At 39.8% G+C, this 18,770-nt stretch overlaps 1 protein-coding gene across 3 annotated transcripts in view; it reads right to left on the bottom strand.

Annotated features, from left to right (window-relative positions):
• Positions 1-18,770, bottom strand: part of GALK2 (galactokinase 2) — a 153,041-nt gene that overhangs the window by 48,167 nt on the left and 86,104 nt on the right. For all 3 annotated transcript variants that reach the window (XM_061157114.1, XM_061157113.1, XM_061157115.1), the window contains 2 exons: positions 8,095-8,193; positions 6,384-6,536 (listed from right to left, as the gene is read on the bottom strand). In XM_061157114.1, coding sequence (XP_061013097.1) covers positions 6,384-6,536; positions 8,095-8,193 — 252 coding nt within the window. The remainder of the gene's footprint in view (positions 1-6,383; positions 6,537-8,094; positions 8,194-18,770) is intronic.

The raw sequence follows: 18,770 nt of genomic DNA, 5'->3' as shown, positions 1-18,770 counted from the left end.
AACTGAGATAAGCAATGAAGTTAAGAAATTCACACTTGTATGATGCCATATGATTTAAATGTGATTTTTACTTCTTCTCACCTTTGACAACTCTGAGAAAGGTATTATTACCTTATTTAAGAGATGAGAGTGACTTACCCAAAGTCACCAAGCTAGTAAAAACTGAGTTGGGAATTTATCCCACATCCTACACCTCTTTCTTGCTTCCCCAAGGTCACATTCCTAATGGGCTATGCTTGATATCTATGTCACACTACTCATATGAGTTCAAATCACCACTCAAGTCTTAGAAATGGTTTCTAAACACAAACTAAGATTTGTGTTAGAAGTGAACATTGCAATGATTAAAGACACTTTGATGAGTTCCTTCTAAAATAAGAAGGAAATGTGGGGGGGGGGGGGGGGAATCAAAGAAAGATCCCTAAGTGGTGAGAATGGGTTCTTCCTAAGAACCCTTCAGTACACACCATCTCCAAGTTCCCAATCCTGGTGTCACTTCAACAAATTACATTGCTTCAGGCACCTGGTCCCAGGAAACTGTCCCAGGACTGTGTGGGGAGGAAGTCTGCAAAGTTGTTTTCAAAGGCTGCCGCTCTGTGTGCCTTTGTTCCACAGACAGAGACACTAGCAGTTACTCTAGCAATATCCCAGTTTGCTGTTGGGCCCACTTACCCCTCAGCTGGAGGGTCCACAGAGCCAGTTCAGTGTGTATTTCGATTAACTCTAACACATGCCCTCAGTGACAGCTGCACAGCCAGGAGGCCCTGAGTAGTCTACTACATTGTAGGAGTCAAATAGGAAAGCCGCCTAAACCCTTTGAAATTTGGCTCAGGAAACGTAAAGATGACTTGCAGATGAGGGAAGTGGGTGGGTAAGATCTGTTGCCCAAACACAGAACTTCAAGAAGGAATTTGCCACTCACAGCCCGGGTGCCTGGCCCTACTTCACATTCGTGAAGCAGGGCTAGGGGTCATTTTGTGACAAGTTCCTCACTCAGCAGCAGGCTGGGGATATCAGAGAAAGCAGTTCTTTGCCACCATCTACCATTTTCTTTTCACTATTTCAGATTCCATTCCTGGGAGGTTCCTGAGCCTGGCTGATGCTCTGTGGAAAAGAAAGCAGTCTGTGAATATTTTGTCCACAGTCATGCAAAGAGGTAGATAAATAGTGCTGAGACCCTGTCTTAGGCTGATTTCTCTTGGAAGCAGGCTCTGAGACAAGAATTTGTGGGGAGAAGATGATACAGAGAAGTTTTAGCAGAGGAATGGAAAATGAGACAGGAAGAGAAGCCGATACAAAGAGCAATGAATGATAAGGGAGTTTGTGAGGCTGGGCCTGCTGGGCCCTCTGGGACCTGTATGTATACAGCTCAGATGTGTCCTACTCTGACCAGAAAGCTCAGGTATTTATCCCCTGACTCTCATCTACCATTGATGGAGGGCTGATTCCAAGGGTGTTAGCTCCCCAGACTTACAGGTTGTCCCAATTGCAAAATCAGCACTCTCCTCCAACTGGAAAACATCCTCAGTCCGGGAGGCTCCCTGGGGCTTCCAGTAAGAGGGTGTGGTAGGAAAGTGCTAACATATGGACCCTAACTCAGGAGCCTATCTGTAAGAACCCACCTCTCTCTGACTTTCTCATTGCATTTTTCAGTATTAACAAATCAATGGGGAAAGTACCAAGTCTTTCTCCTCATTAGGTCATCAAAGGATAAAATTTCAAATCCCTTCTCTGACAAGTTATTTTCCACACAACAAAAGCAGCTGTGTTGTTGGTGGTTTGGGTTCTATAAATCACACATGCTTATTTTTAAACTTGAAGAAACACATAACAATTGGAGGATTTAAAAAAAAAATGATGAAGTAAATCATCTGTAATCATCCCAATAAGATAACCATCAATTTCCCATCTTACATCCTATGATATATTTTTATGCATACTTCATGCATGCCTATACACATATAGTTTGATATAAATGGGGTTATACATAACTTTTTACTGTGGATACTTTTTTTTTGCTATCTTCCCCTCACCCTCTTCCAGCTATATGGAGCCATCCCCCGGTGACTTCCGTGCCTGTATTGAGTCCATAACCATCATAAACACATTCACAATGTTGACCTTCCTCAGTGTTAGTCATTCCCACTCTCCATGATCTCCACATTAGTTTGCAGGCCACAGAATAAGTCTGAAGAAATCTGCAAAACTGTGCAGAATGACTCTGCTACAATCCTCACTGTACGCTCAGCACAGTCTATCTTTTTTCTAAGGCATCCTCAAGCCTGGTGCTCTGGAGCTCATGCATGCCTAACCCCTAAGGGGCACAATGCAAAAAGAAGGCTGGACTCCTGCATTTACTTAGAACAAGTCACAAACCACTTTGACTGGAAAGTCCCTATTGTAAAATGGGATACATAATGGCTACCTCACAAGCTACAGTAAAGATTAAATAATGTCTCTCTGGTTATACCTTCCCACAGTACACCTTTTCCTAGGCCTTCAAACATATACAGGTGTTTCCACTCATCAAATTCTTATAACTAAAGCTGCTGCTCTTCGTTTCTTCTTCTCTCTTACTGTCTGACAACTAAAACCAGTGACCCAAGTCACCACTTCTGAGCCCTCCGTGGCCACTCTCACTGTTGAAGATGGCTTCCCAGAGGTGGTTCTTATCTCCAAAAGAATTTCCAAAGCCATGGATTTCTCAGTCCTCTTGTTCCTTCATAAATTGGTGGCTTCTGGGATTCTTCACTACCTACCTTCTTCACATTCCCTGTGGCACTGAATTTTCCCGGCTTCCCTCTCACCTCTCTGGTCCTTACATTTCCATCCATGACTCAGTTTTCTCCTTTTGTTATTACTAAAGATATCTCCCAAGTTTGAACCCCCCAGCCTTCTGATCTTCTCTTGTCACCTTCTCTCCAAACTCCATTCTAGGTTCAGCAAACTGAACTCAGTCCTTAGTCTCAACTATTATCTCAAAACAAATATACCTGAAGGTTTTGCCCAAGTCAAGAGAAACATGCCAAGCTCCAATTTCTAACCACTTGTAAGAAAACACAGGCAAGTGTCATCACCTCCCACTTTCCTATCACCTTCCACCCTATGTTCCCCATACCTATGAGTTGCAGCACTATGCTTTCCATCCATCACTTCAGCTTAAAACTACAGCCCTTTTCAACTCAACACTTAGCCTTCACTTGCACACAACTGCATGCAATGCATGTTTGTTCCTATGAATGAAGCACTCACGGTTCATGACTGCATGCAGCTCACAGTCAACCCAAGGAGACAGACATCAAGTAATAATTATACAGTAAAGAACTTCCTCCATGTGATAAACTGCTATAGTGGGAAAATATAGGATGTGACAAGAGCATATAAAAGGACATTTAACTTAATGGAAGTGGGGAGGGTGGTCAGGGAAAACTTCCTCAAAGTAATAGCATTTATACCAAAAGGAAGACAGAAACCCAGTCACAGCCTTACACCTCACTTTCACTAGGTCCAGTCAGAGCTTCTTTCCTTTTGCATCCCTCTCTTGTGATCCCATCCCCACTGACACTTTAAGACTTACTTCTCTTCAACCAAGTCAAAGTTCCTATGGCCAACCTAATGTTTCTAGAATACGTTGCTAATATTAGCAGCTCCCACTGCTTCCAGGACCAAGTCTGGGTGATCTTCAGCATGGCACTGAAGGCCCTGCTACACCTGGCTCCACTGACACATAGACCCTATTCCCAGTGTGTGCATGCCCTGCCCAGCGGCCGGGACTCACTCTCCTGGGAATACTCCATGCCAGCATCCTGGCAGAGTGAGTTCGACTAAATCAACAGGACGAGTGAAACTGGCTACATTCCTGGGTGTTTGGTTTTTCTCCACTCAGATTCCAAAAAAACTGCAGAAGCCCTGAAAATGTTATACCCACTTCTCACCACACAAAGAATAAGCTCCATATTGACCACTAAGTGGCAGGAGCTAAAAACTACTGAATGAGTGATGGCCACTGACAAAACAGGCTCTGTGAAAAAAAAAAGTCACACTGTAAATTTTCCTTGAAGTGTCAAAGGACTGCATGAAACCTTCTTCTTCATTGCTTCACATGATGCCACAAGAAGCTCAGGGTATGCAAAATGCCAACAGCATAATTTCCCTTCTTTCCAGCATCACACATTTTGCTCCTCAATATAATTAAGGGATACTCTCTTGTAATAGACATAAAGCATTTCTGGAAAAGTTTAAGCCACTGAATATGTATAAAATATGAAAAAATTTTTGCTCATTAAAGATTTCTGGTTACTTTGTTAATTTAAGAACATTAAAATGTGCTTCACTTAAAAGAATCATTTACGCAAGTTATAATTATAAATCTCTATTGTGTTTGCCTTGAAATGTTTTAAATTTCAGTTGAAATGCCTCTGAAGACTCTAACTTTAAGTGCATCTGCATTAATTAGTTTTGGGAAGCTGTTAGAAGAAGAGCAGGGAGGAACAGAAAGAGAGAAGGAAGACATAAGAACAGAAGAAACTGTGAACATTAAAGCAAAACAAAGAAAAACCATCTTTATTGGTTTAGTGTCAGTTCCTGTGCTATGGAGACACAAAAAGGTACTCATTTTTTAAAAAGGGATCTTAGGAAAATAAGAGGGAAAAAATAAGCATTACTTATTACAGTTTTGCCATGTGGAACTCTACCTAATCAGTCTCATTTTCAAAGCTATCTTGATTTATCATTTCTCCACTGACCCTTCATTTTTATTGTCTGAAAGCAGAAAGTTTACTCAGATTAAGAAAAGCTTCTTTACTTTTTTAACATGAGAGTTTATTTCCTGATTTAATGAGACCATTTCCAAATAAAAATTATACTCATTCATATGTTGCTGAAAGTGGAAAGATGGCACCATATTATAAGGAAAACATGCTTAGTCGAATTCCAGTCTACATTCACTAGGCATGAGCATATTCTTAACATCAAGATCTATCTGCATAGCTAATATTAGCTGTTTTCTATATTAGCAATAAATGTTATCTTTATTCCTCTTTTGTACATATATATAATCTTAGATTCTCATGATTTGCAGCAATATAATTTACAAAATATTCTGCATCTTGATAAAGCCCTTCAATTTTCTTTCCTCCACATTTTAAAAGAGAAAAATTCAGAGTACTTAAAATAATGAGTTTTATCTACATTAGTTGGGAGCAGTATGTGGCAGAAAATCAGTTTCACTGACTAAAGTCCCTTTAAAATGCACGTGGCGTTATACAGTTAAACTCAGAAGACAGCCTCAGGAACAAAAGGTTCTGCAGTGGATTAAGGTTTTCAGCTACCGTTTACAAAGGAGAAGCCCTTTTTCTATTAACTGCAAAAAGACATCCCCCTATATCCCATTCTGACAACTTTTCACTACAGAGATTCAGCACCACAATTTTATTTCTCTTTTTCTTCCTTATCTTTGGAAAAGAGTCATTACAACATGAACCCACTTCACATATCTTGTACTTGTTTTGGCTCTCCTATGGATGTCAATAGATGATATCTAATTTCATGATAAAACTCTGAAAACAATGTTGTGTATGTTTGAAGTCTCCTCAGGAAGGCAGCACTTACTCATCTATCTCAAAAAGTCAACACGAATAAGCCCTTAAACAAATAAGACACTAATTTCTTCCATCTCCTGAAAGAAGAGGCTTGCCCTAAAAAGGGAAAAATAAAGTTCACTGAAGTCTGTGACATTGAAAGGTTAACTGCACTACTTCTCATATATGCACTGATCAGAAGAGTTTAATAGTAAAACATTTCTCACTAAAGGCATTCAGCGAATACTTCCTAAGTAGAGTTAAGACTTGACTGGCAAGTGTCTTCTAAACTGGGGAACAGAGAACACAAACCTTGTGGTTTGTGTTTCTCTAGTAGACACCAAGCCTGCATTTTTCAAAGGACCAATGATGGCCAATGGTGCATGTAAGAGGACCAAGGATTGAGGCTATCATCACTTTTGTTGAAGAAACACGATTAGTTATGGTCATCTCCCAACAATCACCTCCAACTTAGCTTTCTCCACCCATATACCTAACCCATGGCCTGTGTTTCACAGATATAAGTTGAGGTGTCATCATCTCCCCAGTGCCATGCTAGAAGACTCAACTGTGAAGTTCAAGTAACTTCTAAATAGCTAGATGTTGCAGAGAATACCTATAGGTTTATGTATGTCCTGAGTTGGAAATCAAATTGCTCTATACTAAAAAAAACTTCAGTTATAATATTACTGCTGTCAGAATGTTGCCCTAAATTTTAGGGAAAGAGACAAAATAATAGGGAACAAAGAGAAAAAGAACAAGAGAAAACCTACTTCAAGTTTCACTAATTTGCCAAGTCCATACCTTTGCAGCCAGCCGACACTCCATCACCCTGATATTGAAATGAGAAGTTGCTGCCTTATTCATTTCCACACAACTGTTGGCAATCACAAACACTGCTCCACTTGGGAGTTTCACATCAGTTGCCCTCAGAGGACTAAATTCTATCAACTTGGCCTATTGGGAAAAAAATGACAGGTGAGATGTAAAGTACAGAATTCAAAAACTGCTTAAACATTTATGATTTACCTTAGTAAAAATTTTTCCCAAAAATGCATTCATTTATCAATTCAAATATTTTTAATCTTTGTTTTTAATTGGAGAATAATTGCTTTACAATGCTGTGTTGGTTTCTGCCATACAGCAACAAGAATCAGCTGTAAGTATACACACATCCCCTCCCTCTGTTGACTTCCAAACACTCTAGTAGGCACTGGAGACACAAAAGTGAACAAGACAGACACTGTACCTGCCCTCATAGAGATTACAGTCTAGTGGGAAAAGCAGTCAAGTACTCAAACACACTGCCAGGTTGTGCTACAATGGTAGCCAAGGACAGGGAGTTACAAAGACACATAGTTGTGGCACTTCATTAGATATAGCTTAGTGTAGGCCCCTCTAAAAAAAAAAAAAAAGGAAATCTGAGTCTTAAAGGATGAACAAAAGTAGGACAGACAGAGGATCTGTTTACCCAAATAGAATGTCAAGAAGAGGAAAGAGTATATAAAAGTTCAAAGGCCAAAAACAACATAAGGTGTTAATAGTTTTGGGTATTGCAATTTAGCTATAGCTTGGAGGTTGAGGGGTGAGGCATGGTGAGATGATAGAATTGGAGGGCTGGTAAACCAACTGTCAGATTATGAAGTGCTTTGCAAACCCAAAGAATTTGGACTTTGTTAAGAATCTACCCCTAACTTATATTAACAACAGGACTCTTGCCATCATGTCTACTTGTCAGGTCTCATCCAAAACACCCGGAGTATTTTCTTAGCATTAAACCAGGTTTCCTCATGTCTCCTGTCTTTGGCTTAGGGGAATCAACAACAAATACTCTTAATAGGAAGAAATCCAGGTATTCTTGGAAAATAGCCAAGCCTGTAGGAATCCTAAGAAAAGATTTTTTTTAAATGTCTGTTTCTATTTTGGAAATGGGCAGTTTATGGCAACTACCAAAACCTCTGTTCTGCCTATGGGAGTTATAGCCTAGCCAAGGGGAAGTAGTATTGGCTAAGGAATTCATTCCTGGCTTCCTGTCAGCATTCTTCTCCCTACCACTAAAGCCCCAAAAATGTTGACAGAGAAAAATGATACCATAGAGTAAATCATAAAAAAGAGAGGTTGTGAATATATGTGGCAAGAGAACTAACACTGGGGTTTAAAACCAACAGGAGATTATGAAAACGCCATGAGATGAAGTGATTTGGGACAAGAGCGGGAAAAGAAGTCCCAGTAACTAATGAGTTGAGAAACTGCATACTAATAATGAATTAGAAGGAGGAAAAAACCCTAGACACGAGAGGAAAAGAGACTTGAGGTACAATTCTGAAAGCTTAAGGGAGAGGTGATCAACGTGAAATGGAGTAGGTGAATTGGTGATAAACTTGAATTACAAAGGAGTTAAGAAATATCATCCTAAAATACAGCCTAATAGAACAGGCTGCCCAGAAACAAACTGAGGACCTTTCTGCATGAACTTTCCCAAGCTGACATTTCCAAATAGTTCAATGTCACCTACAGTTCCTTCTTCTGCAAGAAATGATATGGACTGGTCCATCCCTCCTCCTTCAGTGCCAATGTAACGCTCACTCTTGGCACAGATTTCTGCAAGCTCCACCTGGAAAAGTAAAATTGATTTGCACTGTGAGTACATCATAATCTGTTGCTCATTCATTTTCCACTCCAGACATGACAGATGGGTTTGAATTCCAGGGCAGTTCTGATCCACTGATAGTAGCTGCCTATAGCATTGATTAACAAAAATCTGAGGATACTCAAGTTCCTTATGTAATATCGCAAAGCACTTGCATATAACCTATGCACATCATCTCCTACACTTTAGATCATTTCTAAAATACTTATAATACCTAGAATACTTATAATACCTATAAGAGAATGTAGATGCTATGTAAATAGTTGTAAATAAAATGTCATGTGAATAGTTGCTAGTGCCCAGCAAATTCAAGTTTTGCTTTTGGGAACTTTTTGGAAATTTTTTTGGAATATTTTTGATCCATGGTTGGTTGAATCTGCAGATGCAGAACCTGAATACATAAAGAGATTGACTGTATTTGCTATCCCTAAAAGATTCCTCAGAGCAAGAAGTTTCTCCCATCTTTTTATTTGCTCCATCCCTCTAAACTGGCATCATCAAAAAATCTCATATGGGCACTCATTCATTTCCGCCTCAGCTTTCTTTGTCTTCCAACAGTGTACTACTGCACAGTCTCCCCACAGCCAAAGTGAGGTCACCCAACTTTATTTTCCAATCCAAAAGTAATGCTGCTCTATGGCATTTCTATTAAACATAAGAATCAGGACCAGCATCATCTCATCAAACACATCTTCCTCCAATCAAGATGATGAGGCCCAATAAATGAACAAATTTCTAATCCAAACTGGAAATGTCAAAATATCTGTTTAAAAATTGCCTATGGCTTCCTATTGATTAATAAAATAAGTTCATATTCCTCAATGTGGCATTTCAAAGCCTTCCAAAATATGCAACCAATCTGTACATAAAATCATATTATCTACCACTCTTTTCCAATTATATTTGTCTCCACGACCATCTCACACATTTATGTAACCTGGCATTATTTCCTGTCTTCTCTCATATAAATCCTATTGCCATTCAATATCCAGCTTATTGGCTACCTACTATGGGCAAGTCACTGGACTGGCCAACTAGCCATTCAAATCTTCCTCCATCATACAGTCTTCCTTCAATGCTGTTCCCATTATGGCATCCCGTTTCTCTACATCCCTACAATACTGATAGTTAGTATCATCCACTTACTCTATTATTCATTCATTCATTCATTTTTTCCTTCTAAGACTTAATTCAAGCATTTATTTCTCACCTATTTCACTGGAAGTTTCTCCTAAAGTGATCATTCTAAAGCACTGCTATAATTATCTCTTGCTTGCTTGGTTGCCAGTGCCTTGATAATCATACTTCTCATCACGGTACACAACATCTCTAATGACTTATATCCCTTGCTCACATCTCCAGCCTGCTCTCCTACCATCAACCTCGTAAACCCTCGACTCAGACCAGGGTTCTTTTTGTTCTCCATCACACCCAGACTCCCACAGTGCCTTTAACAGTGTGATTTTCTATCCTCACTCTACTCAAGCGTCACCTCTCCCTGAAGCCCTTGCCACCACCGAAATGCACACATCTACCATATAATCCCTCTTCTTCTCTCCCTGTATAAAACTCTATGCCCATTTACCAAACCATGCTCTAAGTATGGCTTTCCTCGCATCTTTATCCATCAGTCTATGGGAGGCCACGCAGTGCTCAGACCAGAATCCACTTAACAAATAAAACTGAATCACATAGTATTCATTATTACTCTTTAATAGTGTCAGGTTTCAATCACACCTATTAATATTTACCCCCAGAAAATTGCCGGTCTTGTGAGAAACAGATAGAATCAGTATTTATTCTGTGTTCCCTACCTCATACAATCCTGAGCACATACAAAATACTCAATAAACACCTGCTGCTTTCACTTTCTGAGACTAGCTGCCCAAGCATCATCTCATAGATCCTGTGTCATATTCCTTGCTGGATTCACTAATGCTAACTGCCTCATGACATGAGGTAAGCTTGGTGTTTTTGACATAAAGCACATTGCGTGTGGCCTGATGAACACATCAGAGATGGCAATGTTCCATAATAAGCACATTTTTTAAAAATTAGTAACCAACAGGTCAAAACACTTGGATTTTAAAATATAAAGAAATAATATACCTAGGAGAAGTACATGCATCATTCTATGAGGACTAAGGAGACATGGGTCCCTACATAAGTGACAGGGGCCAGTGTGAAAAATTGCCTTCCCACAACAGCAATGCCAGGTGGTGCAAGTGGTAAAGAACCTACCTGCCAATGCAAGAGACACAGGAGACACAGGCCCGAACACTGGGTGGGGAAGATCCCCTGGAGAAGGGCATGGCAGCCCTCTCCAGCATTCTTACTGGGAGAATCCCATGGACAGAGGAGCCTGGCGGGCTACAGTCCTTGGGGTCGGGCATGACTGAAGCGACTTAGCATGCCCAACAGCAGCAACAGTCATATTTACATGCTAAGTTCCTGGCATCATCTCTTTTGTGAACATTATCTCCTTTAGGCCTCCAAACAACCCTCTTATCCTCATTATACAGATGAGGGAAAAGAGACTTGCAGACACAGATAGTGGAGAAGCCAGGATTTGAATTCCACGTGCCCTAACTCCAAAGTTTCTGTTATTTTTACACTGGACTTTAATTACACCCCTACCCCTTGCCAAATAATATACCCAAGTAACATAAACTATTTTTTCTACTATTTCAAAGAGATATGAAATGATAAGTGAGATCCTCAAAATTTAAGTATTCTCCTTCTTAAGGGAAAAGACACTAAAGCATCAAGAAGTATGCTTATTGTTTTTAAAAAATCTCTGAATGTGTGGCAGCAACTGAATACTTCCATGGAAATATGTTAATTTTTGCAGACTATCTATCTCAAGATTCAGAGGGACCCAGGACTCCCCAGCTTCTCTGTGTCAAGAAGAGTCCAACAGCAAGGTTCTGGACATCCCGATACTTTGCTGCTATTTCTCATGCTGAACTCTAACATGTGTATCTCATTACTAGACAGACAATAACCAAGAGTTTTAATGGAGGAAAACAAAAAGAAAGTGAAGATAAGAAATTTGAAAGATGAAAGAAAGGATTACTCACTTTATAGTCCCCCCATAATGCATGAGAAATTTGGTGGTAAATATAGAGGAAACAAACCAGTATCAGAAGCCTCAAGTCTTGGTTAGAGCCCCAACTCTCCTGCCAACTTGACCGATGTGACCCTAGACAGATGGATTAACTTTTCTGAGTTTCCATTTCTTCATATACTATTAATAAACCATAACAGTTTTCACAGAATTTATTGACCTGTTGCTATGTGCCAGGTACTGTTCCAATTGCTTTGCATGAATTAATCATTTACTTCTCATCATGACTCTGTAAGATAGATATCTCCTCTTCATTTTACAGACAAAGAAACTGTGACTAGGCTAGTAATTACTAAGGCTGAAATTCAAACTCCACTTGTCTAACCCCAGACTCCATACTCTTAAATACGACACTATATTACCTCCCATCCAAAACATGGAGAAAATACCTACCTCTCTAGCTATTATTGTGATGATCCAATGAATTAGATAAAAACATCCCATAAACTCTAAAGAAGTATATAATTTTAAATTTTATTATATTTATAAAATGAATGAGAAATCACTTGATTTATACAAGGGAATAGCTAAATCTCAAGTCAAATGTAGAAACAGGGATAATTAATCTTGAATTCAGGACCACTTTTTAAACCGTTCAGGGTGGGTCCTCTGGTAGCCTAGTGGTTTGGATTTCAGGCTTTCGCTGCCATGGCCCCAGGTTCAACCCCTGTTTGGGGAATTGAGATCTTGTAAGCTGTGCGGACAGAAAAAAAAATGGGGAGGGGGGGCAGGGGGCGGAATTCCCTGGTCTGGTGGTTAGGACTCCATGCTCTCAATCCAAGGGCCCAGGTTCAACCCCTCCTCAGGGAACTAAGATCCCACAAGCTGTATAGCATGCCCCACCCCTAAAAAATAACAATTTAATTATTCAGAGAAAGAGAGAACTTAAAAGATTCTGGGTGACCCTAGGAGAACCAGTTCAACAGTAAGGAGTAATGCAACTCAAGACAAACAAGAGAGTTTGTATTCCATTTAAAGCATTCCAATCTAAAATTTTTTGAGAGGGAGGTGGGACATGGAGAGGGCAATCCCTGCTTGCCAAACAAAACATGCCTGTAGTATACACTTTAACTACAGGCTCAAAGGCTGGCTTTCCCAGTGGCCCTTGCCCTTTACCTCCATACTAAAAGCAAAAAGGTCAAATACTAAATGGCTATGAGATGTGAAGAAACTAGAAACAAAAGGCTTCTTTGGTTGGTTGGTTGTTTTTAATTTCAAATCCTGTTAAAGGAAAAACTTGCATGCTCTGACAATAAGCAAAAATTAGAGCTAGGCCCACAGCCTTGGCCAGAGGTGGCATGACCTGAACTCAGAAAACCATTAATGGAGGACCTTAACAGCTGGGAATGGAAACAGAAGCAGAGAATGCCTTTCATTCTGGGTGATGTTGGGGAAACATGTGAGCCTGCCTTGACCCTTCTATCCATGGGGACACTGAAAATAGAACCATAAAATGTCCCCCAAGAGGTATAATGAGGCAGAGTGACTTGCAAAGACAATAAATACTCCATACATGCTTGAACTATATAAAATATCAAAAGATTTCATGAGAATAAGGAGTTTTCAAAAACACATTAACAAAAGTGTATGAAAAGAAGTCCATTGGAAGTTAACTTCAAGAACAAACCAAATCAAATTTGAGGCCCCAATTCCTGATGCTTGAAGCTCATCCACTTCTCCTCTCCCCCAGCCCCCTCCTATACACCCCCTGACTCACACACACACACACACACACACACACACACACCTCAACACACTCACATGCAAACTGAGAACCCTAAAGCAAAAACAGCAAAGCCCTAACCAAGGAGGAATTCATCCCCCTCCCTCCAATGTATTTTCAAGCATTTCAAGAACCCCAGGCATCTCCAAACTTCTAGTCACTTGTGGCATTTAGCTCTATCCCTTACACGAGAAACTCTTCCAAAAGTTTGTAGCCAATAAACTCATTTCTATTTTGACTCCTGCCCTCTGGACAGTTAGGAGAAACTTGGCATTATTCATACATTTTCTTTTAAAGCTACTGAAGGTAGTTAATGAGGCTAATTTAGCCCCTTGTGTGGTTCTTCTCTTGAAGCAGCCTGGAAAAAAAACAAAAATCACATGGGCTCCCACGTTAAACAGTGTACCCATGTGCTGACCAGTGGGGATCCAGTAAGAGCAGAAATAACAGGGTTAGGTTTTAACAGTCACTGAGAAGGGATAAAGATTCATGAATGTGTTGCCTAGCTAACACTGGATATTTATAAAGACAACAATAGTACAAAAGACTTCAAGATATTAATATAGTTATCTTTATTTTTGTTTGACAGGGTTTTTTTTTTTTTTTTACAGTTTTTACTAATGAGATTATTAAAAGCAGAATAATTACATAGACAAAAAATGTTCATCATTTCCTATGGGAAGCCTTGCTATTCAGAACACAGACCTTAACCCAGACAGCATCATCCAACTGTTGTCAACCACACTTAGTGCAAGTTAAGAAAAAGGAAGAAAATGAACAGCCCTATTCATTCATTCAACAGTCATTTAAATGCTAGTATCCTACAGATAGGTGGAATGTCTTCCCTCGAAGAGCTCACAAGACTGATATTGTCTTCAGGTGAACAAGTCTTTCAAAAGAAACTTCTTTTTTTACTGGTGTTCTAGACAATGATTTGCCCCCTACATGTGCTATCCACCCACCTCCATGCAACTAATCTGCCCAGGAGGCTGCCCAACATGAACTATATTGAGAGGTTTCCATGTACTCTGTAAAAAACATGAAAGTTGCTAATCTCTTTGAATTAAAGATGTGAAGAAGAAATAATAGCCTTCTTCTTCTTCTTTTTAGAACACTCCAAAGTGTATACAATTTAAAGCTTGGTCATCAATCATGTTACAAAACAAAGCAAGTCTACATCAGTTTCTTTTAGATTTACCTTGGTGCTATTTCATGAAGTTTCTTCTACTTGGCTGGGGTCTACTAAATAGGTTTGCCAATTTGGGGAAGAATTTGAAAATAGCACCAGGTAAGCACCCATGCATTTTGAAAGTTAGTGTGAAGAAGGATTGCATGGAGAGAAAGCTGAGAAAATATTTGAGGTAAGAAAAGTCAGGGGAGCTATTAACATTTTCATCTCATCTTGATATATCAGCAAGAGTCAAAACAAAAGGTAGATGGTACACCCATTAATCAAGGGCAGTTTATTTCATAGGGGTTATCTACAAAGCTGGAGATATTGGGAATACTCAGGACTAGTTGGAGGGATCCAAACTCGGAGAGGAGACCTTCAACAAGGCACGAACCCTGTATTTTATGTGAAACAGTTTGGGATTCCAGGTCCATGGGGAACATGAGAAAATGTCTATGATGGGTTTCTCATAGACCTCAACCATCATGACTTGTATTGGATGAGGATGAACATTCTTAGGTATCTGGCAACATACAATCTTTAATAAAAGATGATCTGTATGTGTGTAGATGTGTGTGGTAAGACTATTAAAATGATAACATAAATCCAACAAGAAATAATAAGATGCAAAAGAAGGAAAGAAAACAGCACCCAATGTGCTACTCTAAGTGAGGCCCTCGGACACAGTAACAGTGTCTCTAGGGGACAGGTTGGAAATACAGACTAGGGCCTTAGACCTGCTGAGTCAGAATCTGTCGCTTAACAAGAACCCCCGGTGATTTGTACTCACATTAAATTTGAAAACACTCCTCTAAAATATTTCCTATACCAGGTCCTTCTTAATAAATTAAGGACATAGGAAAGAATCAGTAGGAAAGGAAGGGAAACTAAGAAATGCTGAATGTCTTCTAAGGCAAGATACTGTGAGGATATTTCATATGTGCTAATTGCTTAGTCTCCAAAATGACCCTGAAATGTCAAAATTATAATTTCTACTTTATAGAGGATGAAATTGAGGCTCAAAAAGGTCAATAAATTAACATAAACTGCCCCTGAGAAAACCGTAATTGAAAAGGACACATGTACCCCAAAGTTCACTGCAGCACTATTTATTATAGCTAGGATATGGAAGCAACCTAGATGTCTATTGACAGATGAATGGATAAAGAAGCTGTGGTACATATATACAGTGGAGTATTACTCATCCATAAAAAGGAACACATTTGAGTCAGTTCTAATGAAGTGGATGAACCTAGAGCCTATTATACACAGTGAAGTAAGTCAGAAAGAGAACAAATATATATTAATGCATATATATGGACTCTAGAAAGATGGTACTGATGAACCAATTTGCAGGGCAGCAGTAAAAATGCAGACATAGAGAACAGAGTTGTGGACACAGAGAGGGAAGAAGAGGGTGGGACGAATGGCGAGAGTAACATGGTAAAGTAGGAACTTGCCGCCTGACTCAGGGAGCTCAGACTGTGCTCTGTGACAGCCTAGAGGGCGGGAGGGGGCGGGAGGGGGTGGGAGGTTCAGGAGGGCAGGGACATAGGTATACCCATGGCTGATTCATGTTGATGTGTGGCAGAAACCAACACAACATTGTAAAGCAAGTAAGCTTCAATGAAAAATTAATTAATTTTTTTAAAAAGATATATAGAGAAATGTCCCTCCTCCGATCCTACCTTCTAAATAACCAATGTTAATAGCTTAGGACATTACAGTTTTTTTTATCAGTGTCCTCAAAACTACACACATCTCCCTCCCTCTCCACATAGACACACAAGAATTTCCCCCAACTTTCCATGCTGTGCTCAGAAGGAATTGTATTATACACACGATCCTGAAAACTTATTTTTTCACTTAATGATAAATCATGGATTGTGAGAAAAAAACTAACCTAAGCTAAGAGTCAAAGCCTGATAGGGCTGGCCCCAAAATCCACCAGGTCACCTTGTCTGCCTGCCTCAGAGCATGGAGGCTGTGCCCAGACACTGGAACTTGGTAAGAACATGGAGCAAAATGCATGCATACTGGAACTGAATATCCCTTCTGTTAAAATGAAAAATGGAATTGCCCATGGGGCCCTAGGATGCAGATATTTCTGAATCATCACCACTTCACTACATCTTATCCCTAGGTTAAAAAGAAAAAAATCCACATAGCTGGATGTTTTGGGGCTTGAAGGCCTTTTCTGTTATCCCTTTCCAAATACAATCCCACATACCTTCCCCCCAAACAGCCACAACCCAAAGTGATCACAATATAAGGCTGACATTTTGGTATGATTTCTACAGCTGAATAATAATAGCAGCTAATACATTGAGTCAGACATTGTTCTAAGCACTTTTCATGAACTACCAAATCCATGAGGGAAGTTTTTATTGATAAATGCATTTTATAATGAAGAAACAGAAGCAAGGAGAGGTTAAGTAAATTGACCAAGAACATTCAGCTAGTAAGTGGAAGAGTCAGAATTTGAACTCAGAGTTTTGACTCTAAGCTCTCAACCACAATACTATTCTTTACCCCCAAGGGGAGTAGAGGTTCAAGGGTGAGCAACGAACCCAAAATATAGAAGTCCCAAAAAGCTTTCTGGGCATACTTTTATCTATCATTAGCACAATTAATTCAATCCCTTTCATTGTTTAAATTCAAAAGAAAGAAGGAAAGAAAGGAAGGGCAGCAAACACATACCAAGGTAACTATTATTGGGAAGATGGGAGGAGGCAAGACAGAATTGGAAAAAAAAAGTTGTTGTGGGAAGACAGCAGGAGGCAGAAGCCTGGCCAGACTGATGGAATCAGACAAGAATATGAACCAAGTCACTGCTACTAAATACCAAAGGGCCTACAAAGGCCTGTGGTATAGGCCGGTGTTGCTTGCTTGGCTGGCAGACCATTTATTTTGGCTCTGACCTTTGAAGAATGCTAAATAATGACGATAATAATGGATGGGCAGCAGGCCTGCAATCTCTGTGGTTTGGCAAGTGTATCCTGGAACTGCACGTCCCTGCCTGTGGTCAGAGGGACGCGCCTACTCCTTGGGGAAGGTTCTTCATGGGGAGTTTTAAGCAGCACTGTCCTGACCCACCCTCAAGGTCCAAACTGCAAGAAATCTGATTGCAAGCCAAACTGGACTCTCCAGGAGAAGGTATTCTTCTTCCCCCAACATAATTGTTCAAATTAACACTTGTTAATTTTTCTCTTATCACTCCAATTGCACAGAAATGGACCCAACCAAAAGAGAACAGAATAACTCCCATGAATCATCATCTAGTTTGACCAAATCCGTAATTCAATGGACACATTTGTCTGGGAGAAAGGATTCAATGTGTACAGTATTCAATTCACAAAGATTTTACCATGAAGTGGGAAGAATCTTTAGGGTCAGGAAATGGTGGCGAGTGTTAAAAGAGTTGTTACAAGGGAAATTTGAGTTGTGCTCAAACGTTATGCCAGGAGCATCTACTTAAGGTCACTGTAAGAAACAGTCACATGAACATCAGTTTTTCATTTGTTTTCAGACTGCTGGAGAGACTGCTTTGTGTGCTATAAGGAATCCACATGAGGAAAGTGTTTTAGAATTTAGTACCCCTGGAGGAAACATTGCCTTCTCTGGAGACCTGGAATGGTTTCTCTATTTTGATCACAAGACCTATATAAATTACTCTTTCCCTTTTATGTTGGCTTCCAATAATCTCAGTAAATACAGTTAAACAAAGCAATTACATTAAGTAATCAACTTAGGGTGGCTTCCCAGGTGGCACAGTGGTAAAGAATCTGCCTGCCAATGCAAGAGACAAACGTTCAACCCCTGGGTCAGGAAGATCCCCTGGGGTAGGAAATGGCAACCCACTCCAGTATCCTAGACTGGGAAATCTCATGGACAGAGGAGATTGGCAGGCTACAGTCCGTGAGGTCACAAAGAATCAGACACGACTGAGGGCCCACACACACACAATTAACTTATGTGTGCTTAACTTGGTGTGCTTTCATCCTTCTTTCCTTTGCCCTGGTTTTTAATTTCTAAGTTATTAATCTTATTGAATAAATATTCTTGGAGGTATAATTCTAGAATTTTCCATAAAAAGTAAACAGGCACTCGGTACAAGTAAAATAAAATTGAGACCTAACAGGCATCAAGTGAATAGTCACGTTAAGTAGGGCATTGACAATGATGGAGTATATTCTAAGAAGGGAGAGTAAGAATGTCAAGGAAGTCCAATAACCATATTCTAGAAGGAACTAGTGAAAGAATAGTGAATGTGTGAGGAACCAGAAGATCTTCCTTAAACTTTAAAAGACTGTAACATCAAAAAAGGAGAAAATTCAGAATTTAGATAGAAAGGGTAGGTTGTGATTAAATGTAAGAAAAAATCTGCCTAATGACCAAAATGGTCCAGGAATGAAAAGGGCTAATTTGTGAAACAATGGGATTACTAGGGATACTCAAGTGGAGGTTAGAAAACTATCTCCTACGAATGTTGACAAGCAGAATTATGCTTGGGTTGGGAG

Source organism: Dama dama, chromosome 12 (genome assembly GCF_033118175.1).
Source record: "Dama dama isolate Ldn47 chromosome 12, ASM3311817v1, whole genome shotgun sequence".
Lineage (NCBI taxonomy): Eukaryota > Metazoa > Chordata > Mammalia > Artiodactyla > Cervidae > Dama > Dama dama.
Note: the sequence above shows the minus strand (reverse complement) of the source record. Positions and strands in the feature narration are given on the sequence as shown.